We start from the raw sequence: 25,276 nt of genomic DNA, 5'->3' as shown, positions 1-25,276 counted from the left end.
AGTGCTTTGAGGGATCGGATTTATATCTGTCTCGAATGCATTTCGGAGGGCATTTAGACCTGGTCTGTTCACGATCAGATAGCTATCCGATCAGAGAAAATGCATGAAGTGAGTGACCAGGGGTAAACAGGCCAGAATGGGCTCATTTTATCTAGAAGCCATCCAAAACACCTAAAAAAAAAAAAAAACAACCTCATAACAACTCCTAAAAATAGGCTACCTAAGCAACCACACACCCTGGCAACAACCCAAAACACAACAGCAGTTCTGCATGGGCAAGCAACACCTCCTTTTTTCTTTAGAACTGATATAAGTCTTGTTCTGGTTGATATATTGCAGTATAAGAGGAACTAGTACTGATAAGTTCATGGGAAATGAATGAATTTCAATGTCAAACTTTGTAGACAAAAATAAATTTGTAACAAAGAAAGGCAATCTTTCTGGCGCAGGATGTTTATATTTCTGGATATTTATGAAATTGATAGTCATCTGGTGTGATATATAACATTTTATTTATAATGTAATAATAATATTTATAACGTGACGTATACACACATCACATTATAAGTATTATTATTATAAACTATTATTACAATTATAAATAAACTGTTACAAGTATTCAAGTACAAAGCCCAAGATAACAACATTATGAACAAAATACACTTACAACAAATCAAAAGATTCAAATCCAGGGACGAGAGCCTGAACAATAAAATACTGTGAATGTGTTTTATGGAATCAAGTTCCACAACTTTCAACAGGAAACAATGCATTGTTAACCCAGAGTTCACATAAAGAGAAATCAGTTATGACTGTTAATATGTAAACGCACAGCACTTACACCTGTTTCACACATGCCGCGTTTGCAGTGTGCAAATGCTCCGTGGCTGTACATCACAAACACAACATTTGCTTATTTTTATTTCATCTCCAAAAGTCGTTACTGAACATGGCTTGTCAGCATTGCGATTCTCTTTGTACATAAGCTACACTCTTTCATAGATGTCACGTTTAAACGCACTACATTTAAATAAAGCTTTATTCATTACTTTATATTTATATAAAGTAATACTTTAGATTTATATATACGTTGATCATGCAAGTGGTAAAACATTTAAACATAGGCTATGTTAAAATCACAAACACTGTAAATTAAAGACTCTTGTCTTTTCTTTCGCTTTTAAAGGGATAGTTCACCCAAAAATGAAAATTTGATGTTTATCTGCTTACAAGAGATCGTTTCGTGTCTTAGGACATTAATGTGTCATCACGAGCCACAGGGTTTAATTTGGATTTGTCTGTGCATGTTTTTTTGACTCTTATAGATGGAGTTCCCATTGACAAGCATTATACGACTGACAGACCGCAACGGTTGGAGTTAAAAATCATCATTTGTGTTCTACTGAAGAAACAAAGTCACCTACATCTTGGATGCCCTGGGGGTAAACAGATACAAATTTTCATTTTTGGGTGAACTATCCCTTTAAATCTTCATTCATGAAATCCTGTGGGTCATAAATAACTTTGTTTTTCCCTGTTGAAAAAAACAGCATATGCTGGTTAGGTATATTTTGAAGCACGGAAGCTGGTTTGAGCTGGTTTATGCTGGTCCTAAGCTGGTCCTGAGCTGGAGCTAGTAGCTTAAACCAGCTCATGACCAGCTAAGGACCAGCATAAACCAGCTCAAACCAGCTTCCATGCTTCAAAACATACCTAACCAGCATATGCTGTTTTTTTTCAACAGGGCTTGTTTATCTAAATGCGAGGTAAGGTGTTGTTTTCCTTGCTTTACCCGAGACAAAACGCCATTTGTTGACTGTGAAACAAAGGAGACTTTGTTATTATATGCATTTATGTTGAAATTACTACATTTTCATGTCAATCTATATTTATTTTAATGCAAACAATGTGCTGTTGCTTTAATTCAGCGCGATGCATCACAGCAAAAATAGACTTGGTGTGGAAATGATCGCTGCACTGCTGTATACACACCGCAACTGGAACGCACTGCCGGATCGCATCCGCGTGCAGTGTGAAAGGTCTGAAGCCCAAGGTACAGTATACTTCGTCACCCGGAGGGCTCGCGGATGTCTGCACACCCCGTCCGCGTGCAACAGTGCATGCGCAAGCAGGACAGAAGAGTCCACTAGGTGGCAATATGCACAGTACTGAGAACAGTGTGCAGTTGTCGAAGAACAGTGTGGAAAGAGAGATTCAAAAACAACATGCTTGAAACAAAGCGACAATTGTCCGCGAACTTGATGAGCGTTTGTGTGAAGAGATCAGAAAGTACCCACATTTGTACAATTCATGTTTGAAAGAGTACAAAGACGTGTTTAGGGCGGCAAATTCATGGAGGGAGATAAGTAAAGGCCTGGGTATACTTCACTTTCCGCGCCCGAATGCGTCTCGCACGCAGTCGTGTCCAGGCATCTTTCAAAGTATACTCAAATCCACTATTTTTCCTCTCCAATCCTGCCCAGCGAATGTCCCGTTGATGACAGGACTCAGTGCTGCCTTCCGATGTCTGGTAGAGTATAGGAAAAAAAAAATTGTACTGCGCATCTGTCGAACTCAGTCATCCGCGTGCATCCATGGTTGAGTATACTCTGAAAGATGCGCGGACACGACTGTGCGCGGGAAGTGAAGTATACCCGGACCTTAATCTGTTACCAATGGGCACGGAAAAAAAATACGCACTGCAGATAGAGTATGTGTGAAACGGGCGTTAGGACTGTCAAATTAAAATTAGAATTTTGAATATAAGTCGAATTTAACATAAAAATCCACATTCAAATGCAAAAACGGTGCATTCGAATTTTAGGTGTGCATCAGGCAGCTTTATCAGTGGCGCACAAGATGCGATGATGATGTAAGAGTTGTTGTGTTTTAATGTTTTTGCTAGCCTATTCCACAAGATTGCAAAACATTGCAAAAACAGAGAAGCTCAATGAGGAGAAGATCCGTAAAGTGACATTGCTGCAAAACCCTCGGATTTCATCTAAAATATCTTAATTTGTGTTCTGTTACAGGTTTGGGTCGACATGAGGGTGAGTAATTAATGACAGAATTTTGGGGTGAACTAACCCTTTAAAACCAAGCCGTTCACACAGAACACATTTTCTGCGCTGCTTTTCCATTGTTTTCTATGTAAACAAGCGCTAGACGGACATCTTTGACCGCTGCACTCGCGTCTCGAGTCACATGTTTAGAAAGCCATGTAAAGTTAAAAGAAGTTAAGAAAAACATGTCTCGAAACTTTATAAGATTTTTTTCCATTCCACTGCATCTCATGTTTTTAAATGCAAAAAGTATGTGTGATCAGCACTTCGGCTCTTTGTATTAAACTATGCATAAATAAACTATTTATGATGTTTTGTTTATGCAATTTACAAAATTATATTTTATTAATTTTTTCAAGACAGTCATGTTATTTCATTGCTTTGAATAAAGAATTTAATGCGGTGTATTAATATTTTGCTAGACAAGCCAAAAGCTTTCTTCCCCTTACTGAAATTATGCAATTTAATTTAGTAATATTCAAGTAATATTTCGTTTTTCAGTCATTTTGACAGCTCTGCCGGCACTATTGCATGAAATAGGGTTTTACACCGAGTGAGTCACTGTGCTGCAAGCTGAACACAAAAACAGGGTGGAATACATTGCAAAGGTTTCATGTGACTATGTGTGCAAAATTAGATTTAGCAACCCACATTTATTCACAGACTATTTTAAGATAAGACTCAGTGTCACCTGCATCTCTTGACTTGTGGGTTTCAAAAAACGCAAAGCATCTGTGTTATTAAAAGCTCTCTGGATCTCATGGAGATTCTTACAAAGCACAAAAGGAGGCCTTCCATCATTTATGACATTCTTTCACTTTCATTCAATTGCATACAATAAATACTTCACTTGTGGAAGTATGAATGCAAAACACCAGGCAAGTTGAACAAGCAAGGTCACTTTCAATTCATCACATTTGAAAAGTGAAAGCATTTTATAATGTTTAAATTTACCATCTTAAATAACTGATGTAGAACCATATTTCAATAAACTCTCTGATGTGCTTAGCTTTAAATGTTTAAACTTGAATTAAAAGGATAAAGCAAAACAATACAGTCTTTACAGCATCTCAGTCTCTTTCTCAGGGTGCTGAACTGCTGTATAAGTACTTCCTTTTAAACACTTGTAACAAAGCACATATGGTGATGATGAGGACAGACTCACTCAATACTGAGGGAACAATCATAATGTTATGCTCATGTGACATCCCTGTTTGAATGACTGGTTTCCCTGTTTTACCTTATCTCTAATGATGCCACATACTGTAACATGACATTTAGATCACTTTGGCATTTAGATTGAAGGTGATGTCTTGTACTTTTGCTGTGTGTGTGAAAAAAACAGCACGTGACTTCAGGTGGTTTGGTTCCTCCGTGTTCAAACCCATAATCAGCCCCCTGTGTGCCAATAAATTGCTTCAAACCGGCTTGAAACAAATGTTGCAGCACTTCCTGGATGTTTTACGATCACACAGCATGAAACGCAGAGAATAACACATCACTTCCTGGAAACAAGCAGTCATGTCTTGTACACATTAATGCTTAACAAATGCTAGGGCTACTGCCTGAAGGGGTTTTCATTAAAGAAATCATCTGGCATCATGTCGGGCTTGCTGTTGTTTGCACATAAAGGCCTGTGATATGAGGAACAGATGTGAGACGCCTGACACATACACGTAGACACACGTAGATCTTGTCAGGTACAGCATGCCATCATGACACATCAATTCAACACCTCTTATCTAGTGTGTGGATCTCACAAAACCTGTCAAGAACATATACATATATGTACTGTATATGTATAATAATAAACTGAATTCACAATATTATGTATTGTCCTGACAATCCTAGTGCGTTTTCAATTATGGGACCCAGTTGAAAAAAAAAGTACATTTCTATAATGTACTTAAAAGTGCTCTATTTTCGTGCACTAATTTTGTACTTACTATACTTAAGATAATCTTAAGAACATGTAAGTGTACTCAACTGTGCTATTTTGAGACACCATGAAATATGAACTAAAATGTGCTTTTAATATACTATCTCTGTATTTAAAAAATTTATTTAGATACTACTTATAATACATTTGAACCCATAGTGTACTACAAGTGGTAACTAAATATATATTTTAAATACAAAGTTAGTATATTAAAAACACATTTTAGTTCATATTTCATGGTGTCTCAAAATAGCACAGTTGAGCACACTTAGATGTTCTTAAGATTATCTTAAGAAGTACTAAAGAAGAATTTTTAGCATATTAAGTACAAAATTAGTGCACGAAAATAGAGCACTTTAAGTACATTATTGAAATGTACTTTTTTTTCTCCTGGGGAGGCACTTCCATTTTGGGGAACTTCCACTCAAAAGAACGAATAATTCCAAATTATAAGGTTATGCTACAAATAATCTTCATCTGTCAATTTTCCTTCATGTTTTATTTTCAGATGTCAGAAGAATAACGTAACACTTGGTATTTTAAAAAATGAGCAAACAGTAAAAACAAGATATTTGGAATTTTTGAGGAAAATATGTTTAAAAAAGGCTTAATTTCCTTTTTGAATGCATAAACACCAACCACGGCTCGTCTGTATGGGTAGGTTGGTCAGAGTCAGAGACCCACCAAAATATTCATCTAAACATAGACCTCTACATACACTGAATTAATAATAAATTATAAATGTGTTCAGCATTCTGCAACAAATCGGATTTTCTAGACTATTATAAGTTGTAAAGTCAGCAGGATATATTAAAATGTAGTGCATGGATTCGGCAGACATGTCTCTGAGCCCTCCCTAGCTCTACAGCGTCCAATGTAAATCTGTGGTAAAAAATGGAACTGCAGCGCAATAGGGGCAGATTTCTGGGTGCCCCGCTTATTTTTACGTTACCTTATGTAAACCTTGCTCCAGACCCGGGCTGCGTTCCACTCGCGAACTTCCCTAAGCACTTCCCCTGTGTTCCACTCCAGTTTTAGACACGCACTCGCGAACTTCCCTAAGCACTTCCCCTCGGGGGAATCCCTGCCGCCATTTTGAAGTGCATTCCACTTTGTTTATATGGACAGACCCTCGCTCCCTCAATTTTGACCAAGGGAGCCAGTCTACTTCATATGTACACTTCAGGCAGCTCCATATACCACAATGCAACACGATTGTGACATCACTGCATTTCGCTTTTAATTTACCCCACCACAAACAACTCTATGATATATATATATTTTTTTTAAATATCTAAAACAACCCAAACACACCTATATATACATATAGAATGCTGCATTAAACAGTTTCGTAAGGAAAAAAATGTAAATAATAAATCAACTCCATAGCAGCTTACAAGTGATCAAGGGCTTAGGACGTTCCAATTCAGCTCATTGCAAGGGCTCCACCAGTAGTGGGCACTCGTGCAACGTAAGCAATGATGTACATCCGAGTCAACGAGACTGAGGTAAGTTAGCGAGGGAAGGGCATAAAAAAACGAACTGGAACGCGGCTGATGTCAGTCCGCTTCAGATATGTGTCTGCATCAGGTCAGTAACTAGTTGGCATGTCTGTTCTTCCTATGTGGAGCGTATTAAAATAATGAGAGTATAAACCCTTCAATTTAAACATACTCATGTGAATAGCTTTTATATACAGTAGTTCTGTTGTGTTTGTTTAATGTTTGTTCTGAGAATAGACATGACTTTTTTTCCTCATTAGAGTTCCTACATAACTTGCAATATTCTAAAACAGCATTCGGAAGCAATAAATAAAAGCAATAAGCCCCAAGAAGCTGTGGTTTACAGTGAATTTATAACAGCTAAGGAGCGTTGTAAGGCACGACGTGGAGCGGAGTGCCCAAAACCCCCTTAGCTGTTATAAATTCACTGTAAACCACGGCTTCACGGGGCTTATTGCTTTTAAAAAAAAAGGTACCACACAATACAAATATTAAAGCCAAAAAATATATACATAATGCAGTAGGCTTCAATTAACAAAATCAATTGGGAACAAACATATGTTTACATTGCTAAGAGTGGTTGCTAAGACAGACGCAGCAACATACACACTCAGTGGCGCAGCGTTACTTATGTAATGCGGTCAGCTGTATGTTTTCGGGAATTTTACAACGGCTTTGAACGCGACTCAACCAATCAGAATCAAGGGCCGGTATTATAAACTATATTAAGGCAATTCTAACATGGCTTTCTATGCGTTTGTCGTGTGTACTAAAGTCTGTCAATCATCATTAGCGCGCCACCCTGCAAGGACATTATAATTCTGCCAAAAGTGTGTCTGTGTGTTCGATTACAATATAAAGCTTGGTTATCAAACTAGCACTAAGACCCAGAATCTGCCCTACCTAAATTTATTACTAGGAGCTGCTACTGATAAACACAGTCATTATGTTAAGACTGAGTCGAGGTAAGGTATCAGTCTTACTTTATGGATTGGAATTAGCCCAGTCTACTTGTTTAAGCAACTTGCTTTAAAAACAACTGTAACCAGTGTCAAAGGGAAAAAAGACTTGTAAGACTAGTCTAAGCAGTTTATGCAACTGGCCAGGACATATTTTCGTGTGAGTTAAATTCAGTCCCATGTGAGCTCATTAACAGGTTGATCAGATTTATTGATTCAGCATGGAAGGTGCAAACCTGTTTCCTTGTTGTTACGCACATGCCTAGTAAATTGCTGATCGTATTACGTAGCTTCATATGCTGTAAAATAAAACTAATCTGCAGTGCTTATTGCTGACATAATACAAAAACCACGAATTAAGAATTCATTCCCACACTCAAAAAATGATTCTTGCCACTAATTGAAATTAAGCAAACAATTCAAATAAAATGTATTTAAAAACGTATAAAATAACTATTATTATTCCAAATTACTTTTATACAACATGAATGAAATGGATTCAAGACCAACCTGATCAAATTACATAAACTATACTTAATTCATTGCCATAAGGCACAAATGCAAGTGTTGCGCATGCTCATTGGAGTCTGGAGTCAAATAACAACAACTGAAGGCGGCAATCTGGCAACGGTGATCTACTGTCTGACTCAGCGAAAAGGAGGATTTGGATGCATAGATGTGGATGTTTTCAAGGTAAGATATGTTTATTAACGATTTAAACTTCAACAATATCCATTTTTATGTTTATTCGATCTTGTTTTCTTAGTTCTAGCATGAAGGCACATTTTTGCTAAGGCGAATTAACTTATATTTTAGTTCTTCTCAGCTATAAAAAGAGTAATATTTGTAACGTTGATCATTGTAAGATATAACGCTATGCTGTCGACTTGACTGTGCATCATGTTTGCATTCAGGCAGATTACGCGTATTATTATTATTTTTTTTAATAACAGATTCGTCATTTCAGCGATCTTTGCTAACGTTATATGCTTTGCAAATAAGCCAAGACGTTGCTCAAACACACTTCATTAAATATATACGTTATCTACATTGTAAACGTTTATAGGCTTTCACATTAAAATGTCTGTCCACAAATATTGGTAAATTTGATCATTTCGAGATATGTGTTCAACTGACTGTGTATTTTTGCATGTTTTGACAGATCTTTGAGTATAAGTGCTTCAATGTGCATTTTACTTCGCTTGAAATATAGTTTGAAAATATACCAAAACATTGCAGAGTGTGTCATTCGACCATATATAAACTAAAAATGTATAGATTTCCTGTTAAAACAAGTTGTGTTCTTTTCAACCTGAATCATAATTTTATTAAATAATAATAATAATAATAATATAAAAATATAATTTAATAATAATAATAAAGTGTATGTCATCTTTACTATTTCAGAAACCTCATAATTTTGGGACAATAACTCAATTACGGTATGTGTAATATATATATATATTTTTTTTTTTCATATTTTTTGTATTAAAACTAAAATTTACTCGTTTCATTTCTTTGTAAAATTGTTAATGTCGATTTTCTGTTTTTTGACTTTCAGATTTGTGGCAACGTAAAGTGTGTGGAAGAAGTATCGCTGAAGTATCCGGTATGTTTAAGTAATTGAAACATTCTTAAACATTGACATTTTGAGGAGAGATTCAGGCAACCTGTTCACAGTAAATGAAGTAAGTGTTGTCATTATTTACATTAAGACATTTTTTGTAAATTACAGTAATTTCCTCTACAGTAGGCCTCTATCTCTTCCATCTTCCCTTTCCTTTTTTCCTCTCAGGTAAAAGCAGAATTTATGTGGATAAAGACTGTGCCACTTCTGTCACCGTTCATAGCAGCTGGACAGATGCAAGGTATGGTAAATTGCATTACAGTTCTTTGGAACTAATTACAAAGATTGAACTATAATCAATCACTGTTTTATAATATGTGTCATATTTTTCAGTGCGAAGACATACACATCAAACGAGACTGTGTCATAAAGAGTCTGTGTGTGTATCTCAATGGGGACATTACAACACTTGTCAAAAAATTCCAGGTTTGTACTGTATACATACTTTTTGTAATGACCTAAATAAAGTATATTGCTGTGTGCTTCTAATATTTCAATGAAACTAAACAAGGTGTTATTTATTTATTTATTTATTTATTTATTCATTCATTCATTCATTCATTCATTTACTTGCTTAGGACTGCAATCCTGAAGGAGACCACTCTGGGCCTTTTTGTGACCCTTAAAGTGCTGAGTACTAGCCAGACGATGTTGGAGTAGCAACAGAGGGTGTAAAACTGCTACAACACTTAAGAGTTTTTCCTTTGGATTAATAATGCTGTTCAGATTGATCTACTCACTCAAGTTACACTCAGAGTCTCAAATTCACATTTGAATTCTTCCAGAAGGTAATGATGAATTTGGACTTTAGGACATCACACAGATGTTTCCATCCCCTGGAAGGACATTGAAAACTTTTAAACTTGTTCCGTAATGTTGATTTGAAGACAGTACGATAGATGACACTATGAACAGATGACACTAACTCAAATCAAGAGACTGCACCTAATGCACCTTCTGGCTTCCTCTCTGATACATTAAATTTTTTGTTCACCAAAACATGAACATTCTGTCATTTATTACTCACCCTCATGTCGTTCCACACCCGTAAGACCTTCATTCATCTTCAGAACACAAATTAGGATATTTTTGATGAAATCCATGAGCTATCTGGCCTCCGATAGACTGCAACACAACTATCACTTTCAAGGTCCAGAAAGGTAGTAAAGACATCATTAAAATAGTCAACATGACTGCAGTGGTTCAACCTTAATAGTATGAAGCGACGAGAATACTTTTTGTGCGCAAAACAAAAAAACAAAAAAAAATGACTTTATTCAAAAATGTCTTCCCTTTTATGTCAGTCTCCTACGCAGTTGATGTTGTACACACAAAATATCTTAATTTGTGTTTTGAAGATGAACGAAGGTCTTAGGGGTTTGGAGCAACATGAGGGTGAGTAATTAATGACAGAAATTTCATTTTTGGGCGAATAAACCCAAAGATGTTAGCCCTTGTGCTATTCCTTGTCCAGGAAGTTAACTTGTGAGTAGCACACTTGGGCTACTGAATGCCTAAATGCTGAAATTTGACGGACAACAGAAAACCTGTTATATGTAAAGTAAATTATAATCCTTCAGATTGCTTTTCTTTTTTTCCCCAAGTGTCCTGATTGTTTATTTGTTTGAACAAATGTTTACAAGGAATGTAACCATTTACAGATCTGTATCAAGTTTTAGATAAGTGAAAGCACAAACTGATGACAATACTATGCAGTGAGATCCCAATATTACCTTGAAATTGTGAAAATAATGTTTGATGTTGAAATTTGGTTCCATGTTGATCTATGAACTTGTTGGCACACAGCCATAACCATTGTGTTAGTTTGGGAGAAGGCACAAAACTGCAGTAAACAGTTGCCTTAATTTGTGAAATACTGCATTATGTTCTATTTTTTTTGTCAGATTGGATGTTTCTTATTATTCCTGGAGCAATTGTGACAATAAATGTTTATAAATGTAACACGTGTTTGACCATTTATTTAATATAAATAAAGAAATGTAAGATAGTTATATAAAGCAAGTAAGAATAAATTATTTGAAAAGAGTAAGGTTTATGTATTACACAAGCTTAAATTGCAGTTTATCAGTTAACATAACCTTTATTTAATTCATTCAAGTCAACTGAACATGATGGGGAAGCTTAAGTAAAAGTTAACTTTTTTACGTTGGATTTATGTGATTAAATTGGATGGAAATTTTATATGCAATTGAATTACATAAGTTTTAACTTTTGGGGTTAAATATTTTTTTGAGTGCACTACTTAATTTCTCTCTCTTCAGTAAATTAGTACAAAATGTTGTACTAATTCGTTCCCTTGTTTTAGCTTAATTAAAACAAGGGAACAAATTATTATATTGTGCACATGATTTAGTAAAACGAGGGAACGTATTATTACAGTGTGTGAATATTTTACTTAAAGACTTAGTTCACCAAAAAATGAAAATTCTGTCATTAATTACTCACCCTCATGTCGTTCCACACCTGTAAGAGCTTCATTCATCTTCAGAACACAAATTAAGATATTTTTGATAAAATCCGATGGCTCAGTGAGGCCTCCATTGACAGAAAGATAATTAACACTTTCAGTGCCCAGAAAGCTACTAAAGACATTTAAAACAGTTCATGTGACTACAGTGGTTCAACCTTAATGTTATGAAGCGATGGGAATACTTTTTGTGCAAAAAATAAATAAATTAACGACTTTATTCAACAATATCTAGTGATAGCCGATTTCAAAACACTGCTTCATGAAGATTCGAAGCTTTACAAATCTTCTGTTTTGAATCAGTGGTTGGGAGCGTGTATCAAACTGCCAAAGTCATGTGAACCATTGAAATTTCGAAACGTTTCGAAACACTTATGACGTAGCGAAGCCTCGTTTTCTGAAATCATGTGACTTTGGCAGTTTAATACACACTCCAAACCACTGATTCGAAACAAAAAATTCAAAAAGCTTCGAAGCTTCATGAAGCAGTGTTTTGAAATCACCCATCACTAGATATTGTTGAATAAAGTCGTTATTTAGTTTTTGACGCACAAAAAGTATTCTCGTCCCTTCATAACATTAAAGTTGAACCACTGTAGTCACATGAACTGTTAAATATGTCTTTAGTACCTTTCTGGACCTTTGAAAGTGTTAATTATATTGCTGTCAATGGAGGCCTCACTGAGCCATCGGATTTTATCAAAAATATCTTAATTTGTGTTCTGAAGATGAACGAAGGTCTTACAGGAGTAGAACGACATGAGGGTGAGTAACTAATGACAGAAATTTCATTTTTGGGTTCCTTCGTGTTTTTCGCGTACAGACGACAACGTTGTCAAAATGATACCCGTTCACACAAATCCACGAAAACAACTAAAAACGCTGTATTATTCACGTTAGACCAGTAGTTGGAGATGTCACTTTGTAAAGAAACATTATGCAACTATACACTGAACATGTAATATGCATGCACATGATGTCACTGTTTTCACATTCACATTTTTGTAGTTGAAACCGGTTTTGAAAAGTTTGCGTTTTCAGGCCCCCAAAACGCTGTTGTTGTGTAAATGAATGGCCAAAATGCATAAAAAGTTTTCTGTTTTTAGATGAAACCTCAGTAAGTCGTACATACAGTATATATGATTTACTGTATTAATAGTTTTGCTTAATTTTTACACATTACAATCAATGACGAGAATAAGATATATTGTATTTTGATAATGACAACTGTGGGTGAATGTATTTAATATATTATTTTGGGGTCATACAAAATTGGAAAAAATCCTACACACTGTCATATATACACCTTAAGAAACTATATCAGATATACATTTCAGTCATTGACATTCGTTAGCTAACTTTCTTTAGACTTTGCGAGAAATATGACCCGTACATGTTCTTGACAGGTTTTGTAACATTCATCAATTCATGTCTATTAAAGGTCCTGTTTCAGTTTCAAATTCACATGGGACGAGCACGTACCACACGGATATGTGCTGTTAATTCATAATCACAACACCAAGAACACACTTAGAGCAAGTCTATAATGCAATCTTGATAACAGTCACTGTTAACAGACAGCAATATACATGAGCAAAGATTAAAGTCTCTCTCAGATTTTGCACAGCAAGCTGGGTAATAAAGAGAGGGGACAGAATTTCCCCCTGCAGACACAACAAGGTGATCAGTCATCGGTTTCAGTTACATAAAAAGTTGTTAGCCAACATTACACTCACGTCACCGGCAACAAGCTTCTGCAACATCCCGAAAGGCTTTATCTCAGGAAACAGGCTCAATGTGGCTTTCACGCATTTGCAAATGAGATGTACCAAAATGCAAAAAAGTGCCTAAGCTAATGTAAATAAAGCACAGACCACAAAAAGACACTAAACAGAACAACAGTCATATTAGTGGCGTGTAATACTATAGCTTTGCAGTGAGAAAAAGTGAAACTCAATGAGGAAAAAGCTATCAGTTACTAAAATTGCTGTAGTAGTGCTACTAAATTTCATGTATTTCAGGTATTTATATGGTTCTCCAAAATATATCCAAGAATGGCACTATCATGGTTCATGCCAAAAAACTACATACAAAATGGTACAGTGATTTTGCCAGATGAAACGTTAATATATACCACGGTACTGTACATGATGATTACCATCTTCACATACTATGGTATTTACAAGGTATTCTGATGTCAGAAAAATGTGGCAAAAATGTTGGACTTAGGCACTACATTATGTTGTACCACACATTAGCTCATTAATCTACGACCTGAGAAAAATATTTTCAGAAACCCAGAATTCAGAAAACGTACTCTTATTTGATGGAAACATACATAAAGCTATACCTACACGTACTGTATATGTAATACACTGTACACACACACACACACACACACACACACACACACATATATATACATATATCTTTTTTTTATCTAGATTAATTCAAGATTCCAGTTTGTGAAGACAGTTTAAAGTGTAAAAACCGTGATCCATCACTGCAGAAACCATGCCATCACCGTAACAACTTTTTTAACACATCCGTCTCGTACAAGCTCTGGCACACTGACTGAAGTTTAAGATTTGCTATTGCAAAGTTATTTTAGTAGTAATCGACTGACAAGACATCTTTATGGTTTAAGTGAAACCATGGTTTAAGTGAAAACTTATGGTTTAAGTGAATAAGCACATTACCTTCTAAGGCAGTTTTGGATCCTTTAAACGCAGTTGTATCTTCTTGTTTATCTCTATGAATCACCTGCGGCGGCTCGCCCGGGCATTTACGAATGCTACTAGGAAGAAGGCACGGCTTATGAATATTAACTACATATACGAGACGTTCGACCATTTGATTGGCTGGAAGACATCGAGTTTGTTAGAGTGTAAATATGATTAACGCAGTGTTTACGTGTTAATATCTTTGCGTCAACAGATGCTAGTTAGTTGGTAATTTTTTTTTTTTTCAACTGTGACTGATCTAAAAAAAAAAAATTTATTTTTATTTTTTACATTCATAAATCAAAGCTCCTAACTGTGTTCATCGTGTTCGATATTTGTTAAGGAAGATGTAATGTACATTGATTTCATATTATCTAATAAAAAAACGATAAAAACTGTTTTATGAATATTAATTAGTAGCGAAGTGATTGGACGCTCCCTCTGGACCTGAAGGGTTTTAAACTACGTCAACATGACATAATTAATATTCATGAGTTAAACCAGCGATAACCCTTCTCCAAAGTCGGATTCTTTAGTAGCTCTAGTGCATAGCAGCAAAAATAGTACCAGAGGGCAGGGCAAGCCTATCTTTTCCTCATTTTATGACCCAAAACCAAAACACTTTCGAAATTAGTCTCGGGCACTGTTTTAAAGAGTTTGAGAGAAATAGGAGGCGTTTTTGCAAGGTTATTTTGGCAACACGTTTTGGTTTATTGCACCTGCACACTCACTTTCACAATTAAGCTTTATTCAGTCTGAACAAACAAGTTATTCTTTCCAAAAAAAAAAAAAAAAAAAACTTAAAAGAGAAGTTTCTCCAAGTTCGTAAAATATCAAAAGTTGACTATATCAAAATAATTTAACGGTGAATACAAATGTGGGATTTACTTTATCCTGTTAGAAGTGATATCTAACTCAAGTCCAACAAATAAGAATGATAACTCAAGACAACAATTTTCACCGTAGGTTAAAGTGAATGTAAATAGTGCAGTTTACGTTAACATAACAGTAGGTGTCGCTAAAGGACAATAAACCGGCTTTCAGTAGACAATACATGGTATATTTGGGTTTAAAATGTGATGAAGAAATAACTAAAACTATGTTTTATAATCATAGTAATGCTGTTAAAGCTGTTGGATTAAATCATGCTATTAGTTCTAAATATTACAATTGCTATTCTTGCAGTATTAAAGATTATATTCTTATATGAATGTAGTATCTGCGCTGTTGGATAATATCTGAGCATGTATCGAGCTCATAGGCCAGACACAAGAGTGCTCCTTTGTTTAGAGATGCATAACAAGCCCAAAGGGACACTGAATGATGTCTGATCACCTGGGATTGATGGACCTCCTGCTGGGGAACACCTTTGTTTTTCCTTTGTTCTAATAGTGGTATCTTTCTACTTACCATTCTATTTTTTTTTAATATTATTAATAATAACATTATTATATATTGCGCCTTTAAGCAATTCAAAAACAAAGACAACAATTTAAGAAAGCATGCATAACAAAAGTAAAAGCAAAACATCAAGTAAACACTAGCATAAAAAAATGTTTTATGAGAATATTTAATTAGATTAAGAGACTGAGCTTCTCTGATTAAATCATGCTATTAGCTTTAAATATTACAATTGCAGTATTAGAGTTTATATTATTATATAGCCTATGTATTTGCCACACTTGAAATTTATATTAATTATACTTTTTTGTAAAGCACTTCTGGCATGAAATGTGCTCTATAAATTACATTTATAATCATTATAGTAATTAATATCAGCATGCATAATTCAAGGATGATAATAATAAAGCATAAATATCACAGCAGCATGTAATGCACTCGCCCTGCAGTTAAAGATCTGTGCTGCTTACACAAATGTTGCAGGTTCATTTCTTTGTACAGATGATCCATTATTTTGAGTTATCAAGATCACCCCTATTGTAGCCTATCAATTTCCCTTCAACCCTACAGTAACATCATAGCAATAGCTTGAGGGCTGATTTTACTGCATTTCCTTTTAGCATCAGCTGTAAACATAAACAAGAAATAGCCAAGTTAATAATCACTACGGATGCACCTATACCACTTTTTTTTTTTTCTCAGAATGAGGCCGATACCGATAGGCTATACTTTCATTTTTGGTACTCACCGATACCGATACCTGTATTATTACTAATAAGGGTGTTGAAATTAATCGTTTCTACGATGCATTGCGATGTGGACGTGGACGATTCTGCATCGATGCAGTAATAGACCATAATCGATTATAGCCATAGCCTGCTGACGTTTCTCTGACGTCATTCGTCGCATACGCGCTTCTCGTGCTAGCCTAAAATGGCGGAAGGAGGCGAAACACAAAAGCGAGTAATAAAAATACACACTTGCTAGCGAGTGTGTGTCTGGGAGTGTGTGTGTGTGTAAGAGAGAGAGAGAGAGAGAGCGTGCGAGCCAGTGTGTGTGAGTGTTATTTAACTTAAAGGGATAGTTCACCCAAAAATAAAAATTATTTAATCACCCTCAAGCCACCCTCATGTGTTCTTTTAGACGAACACAATCGGAGATGTATTTCAAAATATCCTTAGTCCTCTAAGGGTTATAATGGTTGTAAATGGGGGGCTGCGTTTTGAAGCCAAAAATAATGCATCCATCCATTAAAAAAGTAATCCATACAACTCCAGGGGGTTAATAAAGGCCTTCTGAAGCATTTTTGTAAGAAAAATATCCATATTTACAACTTAAATTCAAATAACTAGCTTCCGATGGACGACGTAGGCCTACGCAGAATGCGCAAGTCGATTTGCGCCTAATGAGTAATCCTCTGACGCAATGCATGAGGTTTAGCGTAAGCTTAGATGCCTCTTGCGGTTCAAACAAATACTACCAAAAGAGAATAGGAATCATATTCGTTTATTTAATTTGTTTAATAATTATATATTTTGTAGGCCTATCAGTATTGGTGCGTCCCTAATAATCAGCTATTTTTGTCAAGGAAAAAAATCAGGGCACTCAAACTTAAAACAAGTTGCTGAAGAAGAAAAAAACCTCTAGTGCTTAAATCCAAGCTTTAGAAACACAGTTTATTGCACTTAAAAAAAAAAAAGAAAAAAAAAGATAACACCATGTCATACATTTTTAAAGTACAAATCTCATTTCAGTGTTATTTCTTACTTTGAAACTGATCATTGCAGAATTGTACACTGGGGAAAAAAGTACCTGGAATTTGATTGTGAGCAACTGCAGTTAAAATAGACACGCAACTCATAGAAAACAACTGCATAGTTTGAATGCATTACATGGGGTTGCACTAATAGTCTGGTTACTTGTAGATCTGATTAATTTTCTTTGTGATTATTTTATTTTCCAGTTCAACACATAAGCCGTCATTTCACCCAGGATCAAGAACACTGTCCATGGACATGTCAGATATCCTCAGTAAGTCACATTTCGCTCATATCGATGCATACAGTGCAGTTTAACTTTGCAGTAACTACCTGTCAAAATCAACAGCAGATTTATTGCAAGAATTAAAAAGAAACAATAAAACACAGTACTTAAGTGTGCAGCGAGTCACACACACACAAAAAAAGATTCTTAAAGGTATTTTACTTTAAAATTAAAGTAAACACAAAAGGCTAAAACAAAGAGAGATTTTAAATAAATACACGGCAACTAAAACATGATGGCTTGCCGTTCTGTGATTGGCCGAATCGCATTACATTTCAGTTGCATATCTTAGAAAAAAAAACAGATTTGAATGTTCTTTGTGGAAACACCATCATCTTTGTATGTGTAACATTAGCGTTTATCTTGCGGGGAGAAACGAGCAAAGATCTGCTGATCATAAACTGAGGCAATATGAATAAATATGCAAAGAATATTTACAGTAACCATACTAAAGTATTTACACAGTATAATCGACAGGCGTCACACATCTACCAGCTATAAAGTACCGCGATTACAGCTGCATGCCATTCTAAACAACTCGTCAGGACTTGACGTTACCCACTATTCACAGTTCCAAACCCTTTACGTTACACCGTGTCCTAACCAGACGTGATGCGATGCCAAGACACGTGATAAAAGGCATCTTTTCCATTTTTTGTCCTAACTAGCCGCGACGGCGACGAGCAACGATTCGGTTTCTATTTTTCTGCGACGTTGCGACGTTTTTCTGCGACAACTCGTCAGGACTTGACGTTACCCACTATTCACAGTTCCAAACCCTTTACGTTACACCGTGTCCTAACCAGACGTGATGCGATGCCAAGACACGTGATAAAAGGCATCTTTTCCATTTTTTGTCCTAACTAGCCGCGACGGCGACGAGCAACGATTCGGTTTCTATTTTTCTGCGACGTCGCGGCTGGAACAACAACACAAAATATGATAACGATAATCTCAGGTACTGTTTATGTACTTTACTTAATGTTAAAGCGTCTAATGTGAGTTTAAATATCATTTTGTGTGTCTTTTATAGCCAAACTGAAAGTAACAATGGACAATTCACCTCAGATTTACCGCAAAAACGGAAGTTCAAAGACAATATTATAGCGGCGCGCTTGTTTCTCGTATTGTTTTGAATGGGAGAAAGTGCAATGCACAATATGGTAAGTCCCACCTTCTAAATAAGAGCCAATCTCCGATTGGTAAAGTCATCGCGTCACTGCAGCGGCCGTTAGAAGCTCCGGTTCCTATAGAAACAGTTAGAAGCGCCTCCGAAATGAGACACAAGGGACGCGCATTTAGGACTACGCATGCGCATTAGCTTGATACAGCCTGAAAAATACCGTTTTTTTTGTCAAGATTTGAGAGTTTAGAAACAAAATTTATGAGACAGTTGTTGTCAGATTTCATTGGTGATTTCAAATATGAAATTTAATCGAAAGCTTGGCCAACAGCTTTGGAGAATTTGATGTTTCCCCATTCAAAGAGTTAGGAGCTTCACTTGAATTCCCAAGAGGCGTTTCAAAGATGGCTGTCGAATGAAATGACTTGTCTTAAAGGGACTTTGCTTTATCACGTCTCATAATCGCGTCACATCTGGTGTGGACAGACTAATTGCTTGTAGCTGGAATCTTATCGCGTCGCGTGTGGTTAGGACACGGTGTATGCTCAATGCAACCATCATCATATCAGTACAACATCCCTACAATTCAAATCTAGTTCATTCTACATTGTCTCAGCAGTGATTATAATATTTATTCAGGTATCTCATATCGCTAAGCGCTCAGTAACTGACCTAAGATGGGTTTCTAATGCGTAACACCTCACAGTCAGGATTCATGGCTTTCTGTGGATCTGATGATGGTAAAGTAGTTAAGATAGAATTGAGCTCCCTCTTCTCATCTCAATATATAACAATGGCTATTTTGCATATAACACATTGGCAACTTTGTGTCAGAATTTGTCTCAAAAAAGCTAAAACAACTGAAAAAGATTTTTTTTTTTTTTGAAATTCAAGCATTTAACAAGCTTTGAGGAGACATCTCTTATACAATATTCATGAGTGTTAAAAGGAATAGCTCACGTAAAAATTAAAATTATGCCATAATTCACTCATTGTCGTGTCGTTCCAAACTTTTATACTGTTATTTTTGCCATAGGATACAAAGAGAGACGTTTAGCGGACATTTTCCCCATGCAATAAATGTAAAAGTATGGAAAAGAGCAGCATGAACATTCAGCTAAACGTCTCAGTTTGTGTTTCACATGTGTTTGGAAAGATATATTACAATTTTCAGTGAACTATTCCTTTAAATTCTAGGTACAAAGCCTGCGCATCCTCTTTGATACAAAAAAAACGACATTAATAAAAATACATTTTATACATAATAAAACAGTACAAAATTCATTTTTTTTTCTTTGTATTGGCACACAAAGTTGGACTATACAGCCATCTCTGCTTTAAACAAAAACAATGCTATATATATCAGTAGTTGTTTTGAATACTAGAAGAGTAGAATAACTGTATCAAATGAAAACAACATTCTGTACGATTCTCCAATTGTGTACGAGTTCATATCAAAAGGAAGAATGTTTCGTTTCAATAATTTCAGTCTGAACGCTTTTTCCCTTCACCTAATCGGTCACGTGACTAGTGTTCGACCAATCACATTCTTATTCCAGTTGATCCAGGTTGATACAAAAGAAATAAACAAGCATAGTGGGACAAAAAGCTATTTTTCTACCAGTAAAAGGCATAAAATACCACGTTCAGATACACACCCTGGATATCTATTGGAAGACATTAACCGGAACGTCCGTTCAGTTGCAATCACAGATGTCTCCCAACATGCCGCCTCCTACTGGACAATCACGTCTGGTCCATCTGAGCTTGTGAACGGGGTCGCAGGGTTCGTGAAGAACACCAGAGCTGATGGAGCTTGATGCTTTGGGGGGTCTGAAGGGGGATGGGAGTGGATAGAAATGAGGGATTGTGGGAGGAGGAGGAGGAGGAGGATGAATGACAGATCTGGAGCATCCGCTAAAAGGGTTTAGGAGAAAGACGGTGGTACATCGAGGTCAAGAAAAACAGCTAAAGATCAATCCGCAGAGCTTTGGAAATAAAGGCTTGACATAATTATCAGCACAAACAGCAAATTGCGCGGCTGAAGTAGTGAACTTCTTTGCGAATGATGCTTCCTGTTTTTAGTTCATCTGCGATGAAAGCAGTGGAAAACATGCAATGATAATTACAGAGGGTGATGCTGTAACACGGAGACCATTTGAAAACCCATTAAGTTGCTTCTAACAGGTTGAATTAGACAGCTGGATGCTCGGTTGTCATCCCATGTGGATCAATATTGTTTGGGTTATGCCATAAAATTCCCAAAGCATAAACTGTATTCATTTCCTGGTCGGGGAAATGATATCTCTTTCATTGCTTGCACGCTTGGCTGGATCAGGATCTCTAGAGGTTCTCGCCCGGCTGGTACTGTGGTTCAGTGGAGGTGAAGTAGTCTTCCAGGAAGCTCTGGAGGTACTCGAAGGTCGGCCGCTCTTCGGGCTCCTTGCGCCAGCAGGTCAGCATGAGCTCGTGCAGGGAGTCCGGGCACTCGGCGGGACAGGGCATCCTGTACCCGCGCTCCACCTGGTCCAGCACCTCCCGGTTCACCATACCTGAGCAGAGGAGAGGTGTGAAACAGGGTGGATGTGGGTCGGAATGTGGTGCAGAAAGTGGCATTTTAACCAGGCAGAGGATGTGGGTCATCAGCAGGTGGGAACAACCGGAAATGCTGTCATGTGCCCTTTGCGGAAAGGAGGCTAAAATATGACATTTAATATGTGTGCAAAATAATCCCCCAAAATCAAAGTTTTAGATTTTTTTAATTGTTTAGATGCCGAATAATAAAGTATTCCATCTTTTTTTTATTTTTTATTTTTATTTAGAGAATGACAAAAATTATGTGTTGGACTTGATGAGTGAAAATAATAATAATAATAATAATAATATATAATATTTATAAATAATAATAATATATTATTATTTATTAAAAATTAAAAAATAAGTAATAATTATTAAAATAATTACTTATTTATATTATAAGTATCTTATAAGTATATTATATTATATATAATAATTACAAAAATAATTATTAAAATAATAATTTATATTATGTATAAGTATATTATATAATAATAATTATTAAAATAATAACTACTTATTTATATTATATATATATATATATATATATATATATATATATATATATATATAAAAGTATATTATATAATGATTACACACAGGAATAGTTTGGAATAATTAAATTTTTGTAATGTTTTTGTGTAATGTTAAATTTTTTTAAAAGGAATTTTTAAATGTATATATATATATATATATTAAAATGTAATTTATTCCTGTGATGCAAAGCTGAAAATACAGTAAAATATTATAAATTGCTGTTTTTCTAATTTAATGTAACTTAAAATTTTACATTTATTCTTACTATCAACGTTGAAATTATATATATAAAATATATATATATATATATATATATATATATATATATATATATATATATATATATTCCACGGCATCTTGTTTTAAAAAACAAAAATCTAATAATATATAAAGCAAAAAAAGGTACATTTGAATCTAGTGAAGCAGTGACTTAAAAGACTGGAAACATGGAGAGCGGTAGTACCTGGATAAGGCACCCTGCCTTTGGTCGTCAGCTCCGTCAGTAAGACCCCAAACGACCACACGTCAGATTTGATGGTGAAGCGGCCGTACAGAGCCGCCTCTGGCGCAGTCCACTTGATGGGAAACTTTGCTCCTGTTGTAATAATGATTTAAGAGAGGCCTGTCACCATGATTAAACTGATTCAATTAAGGTCGAACTGTATAAAAGGCAACAGCATTAACTCTTGAAAATGAGACAATGACGTGATGGCCTCAGGGAAAACTGAATATGTAAAGAAAATGGAAAACGACCACATGCAGGCAAAAAGAGTCATTGTGTTCCTCCTCACCCTGTCTGGCTGTGTACTCGTTGTCCTCGATGAGTCGAGCGAGGCCAAAGTCAGCGACTTTACACACCAGGTTATCACCCACCAGGATGTTGGCAGCCCGGAGGTCCCTGTGCACATAGTTCATTCTTTCCACGTACGCCATTCCAGAGGCGATCTGAGGACAACACATATATTATAACGCTGCCGGGCTCAGTGCCGCCCTCCAGAGTATCCACAGAATATAAATAGATTTATATACATTGACAATGAGAATGGCGCTTGCCCATGCAAAAACACCACCACAATAGTGTTTTCAGTGAGATGCTCTGACGATATTCAGGTCTCTAAATATAGTTTGTCCTTCAATGCAGGCTTATATAGTTTTTCATTTTAAATTTTATTTTTTGTTTATCATTTTGTTCTTTCAGTTTAGTTTTTACTCCATGACGGTTTTATTTATTCACGTTTTAATTAATTCATTATTTTTTTACAAATTTTTCAGGGCTGTCTAGTGTTATTGCTAGTCTTATGTAGTGGCATATACATGTTTAATTAACTCAGGATGTAAGACTGGAAACAATTTATTAAAATTAATTTGTGGCAATTAGTTTTATTACGGGCCTATTGTATCCGTTGGTGTTCTTATTATTATTCTTTCGTTTCCGCTCTGGAAGTTTATGGCAGCAGGCCGCCCATAGAACCGCTTGCGGGAAAGTTATGAAATTTAGCACACTGATAGAGGCCAGTCTGAACTGTCACCATATCAAATTTGGAGTCTCTAACTCAGTCCCTCTAGCGCCACCAGCTGTCCAAATTTTAACTCACGTTTATGCTAATAACTTTTGAACCGTAAGGGCTAGAAACAAAATTCAAATTTCAACCATTCTGAATTATCCAAAAAACCTACTTTTTCAAACTCCTCCTAGGCCGTTGCTCTGATTTTCACGAAAACTGAACCAGATCTGGAATTCAAGTTGATTTGTTAAACCGTTTCAAAAAACACGCAAACAAATTCTATGTAGCGCTTGCGAAAATAGATGCAAGGCTCTATCTCCTCAATACTTTATCGGATTCACACCAAATTTGTCCAGGTCATCACAAGCATAACTTGAGGTTACATGCTGCGTTTCGGCGCAGCGCCACCTAGTGGTCTGAAGATGAAAAATGGCTATATTTGCTTATAACTTCTGAAAGGTTTGTCCAAAAATCAAAAGTGGTTACGTTAGATTCGGGACGTCATGCCGAGTCAAATGATAACTGATTTTCCGTTTTGGGTGTTGGCCATTTTGAATTTTGTCGTAAAATGCTGTATTTTATGAACACAGCGTATTGTTTCAAAACTCGGTATGGGTCTTCGGCCCTGACAGTACTCAAAAAGTTTCGGGGCAGTGCCACCTTGTGGTCAAAAGTTATGATGAAATTCACAAAAATGCTAATAACTTTTGACTCTATTAACCTATTGTCATCTGCCATAGTCGGCTGAACTTCCTGTCCACCATTTTGTTTTTCTTTAAAAACCTACTTTTTCGAACTCCCCCTAGAATGTTGCTCCGATTTTCACCAAAATTGAATCATATCATCTTCAGACTGTGCCAACAAAAAGTTATGGATTTTGTGTTGATAGACAAAAGCGTTTTCGTATACTGCAGTAACAAATTTGAGGCATGATGCCAATATGACTCTTGAGGCTGTATATCTGCAATGCTTATGCATATTGACACAAAACTTTGCATGTGTCATTGTCACCTCACTCTGACCACACCACATCAATTTGGTCACAGTGCCACCTATTGGTTAAAAGTGATAAACCATTAAATCAAATTATTTTGTGACTGTATTTGTTTTTTCAGTCATTTTGCCTAAAATGATCTTAATATGTCTTTAATTGCTCATTGTTGCAGTCAGTCTGATGCTCCCAGCCATGTTAGCATGACTTATCAAGCCTTCTTTGTGCTTGGCCCCTAATGGCTGCTTGCAGCTATATTTTTAGTTTTTGTAATCATGAAAATGTGTTTAAGTTTAACTACAGCTCCAATATAATTTAATTCTACTATATTTTGAATATATATTGTATTATGTTTTTTTAAAACTAATTAATACTTTCATGCATTAAATTATACTGTTCTTTTGAACTTTCTGAATCTTGAAAAAAATGTATCACAGTTTACACAAAAATATGAAGCAGCACAACTGTTTTCAACATTGGTAATAATCAGAAATGTTTCTTGAGCAGCAAATCAGCATATCAGAATGATTTCTGGAGAATCACGTGACACTGAAGACTGGAGTAATGATGCTGAAAATACAGCTTTGATCACAGGAATAAATTACATTTTACAATATATTCAATTAGAAAACAATTATTTTAAATTGTAATAATATTTCACAATATTACTGCTTTTACTGTATTTTTGGTCAAATAAATGCAGCCTTGGTGAGCAGAAGAGACTTCTTTCAAAAACATTAAAAAACCTTAGCTTACCCGAAACTGTTGATTGTAGTGTATATTTTCTAATACAGTATTT

General features: G+C 35.7%; 2 protein-coding genes and 1 long non-coding RNA gene across 9 annotated transcripts in view; 1 reads left to right on the top strand and 2 right to left on the bottom strand.

The window, feature by feature from the left end:
- mical1 (microtubule associated monooxygenase, calponin and LIM domain containing 1) overlaps positions 1 to 14,442 on the bottom strand; it is a 40,446-nt gene extending 26,004 nt beyond the window's left edge. Inside the window, exon 1 of one of the 3 annotated variants that reach the window (XM_051879538.1) lies at positions 14,277 to 14,442. The gene's annotated coding sequence lies outside the window, so the exon portion shown is untranslated. Of the gene's footprint in view, positions 1 to 10,116; positions 11,000 to 11,555; positions 11,849 to 14,276 lie in introns of those variants that run through there. The other 2 variants (XM_051879539.1, XM_051879540.1) reach the window with 2 other exon arrangements.
- Positions 6,981 to 10,108, top strand: LOC127504655 (uncharacterized). Its single transcript, XR_007927416.1, has 6 exons — positions 6,981 to 8,155; positions 8,870 to 8,904; positions 9,024 to 9,150; positions 9,258 to 9,330; positions 9,423 to 9,515; positions 9,668 to 10,108. It is a non-coding gene; the product is annotated as an uncharacterized LOC127504655 (long non-coding RNA).
- A 2,916-nt stretch (positions 14,443 to 17,358) lies between the features above and the next one.
- The window catches only part of src (v-src avian sarcoma (Schmidt-Ruppin A-2) viral oncogene homolog), a 51,596-nt gene continuing 43,678 nt past the window's right edge, over positions 17,359 to 25,276 (bottom strand). For all 5 annotated transcript variants that reach the window (XM_051879633.1, XM_051879634.1, XM_051879635.1 and 2 more), the window contains 3 exons: positions 22,773 to 22,926; positions 22,445 to 22,576; positions 17,359 to 21,419 (listed from right to left, as the gene is read on the bottom strand). In XM_051879633.1, the coding sequence (XP_051735593.1) occupies positions 21,211 to 21,419; positions 22,445 to 22,576; positions 22,773 to 22,926 (495 nt within the window). In that variant the 3' untranslated portion in view covers positions 17,359 to 21,210. The remainder of the gene's footprint in view (positions 21,420 to 22,444; positions 22,577 to 22,772; positions 22,927 to 25,276) is intronic.

The sequence above is a fragment of the Ctenopharyngodon idella genome, chromosome 22 (assembly GCF_019924925.1).
Source record: "Ctenopharyngodon idella isolate HZGC_01 chromosome 22, HZGC01, whole genome shotgun sequence".
NCBI classification, from domain to species: domain Eukaryota; kingdom Metazoa; phylum Chordata; class Actinopteri; order Cypriniformes; family Xenocyprididae; genus Ctenopharyngodon; species Ctenopharyngodon idella.
The sequence above is the reverse complement of the archived record's forward strand: the minus strand, read 5'-3'. Positions and strand labels throughout refer to the sequence as shown.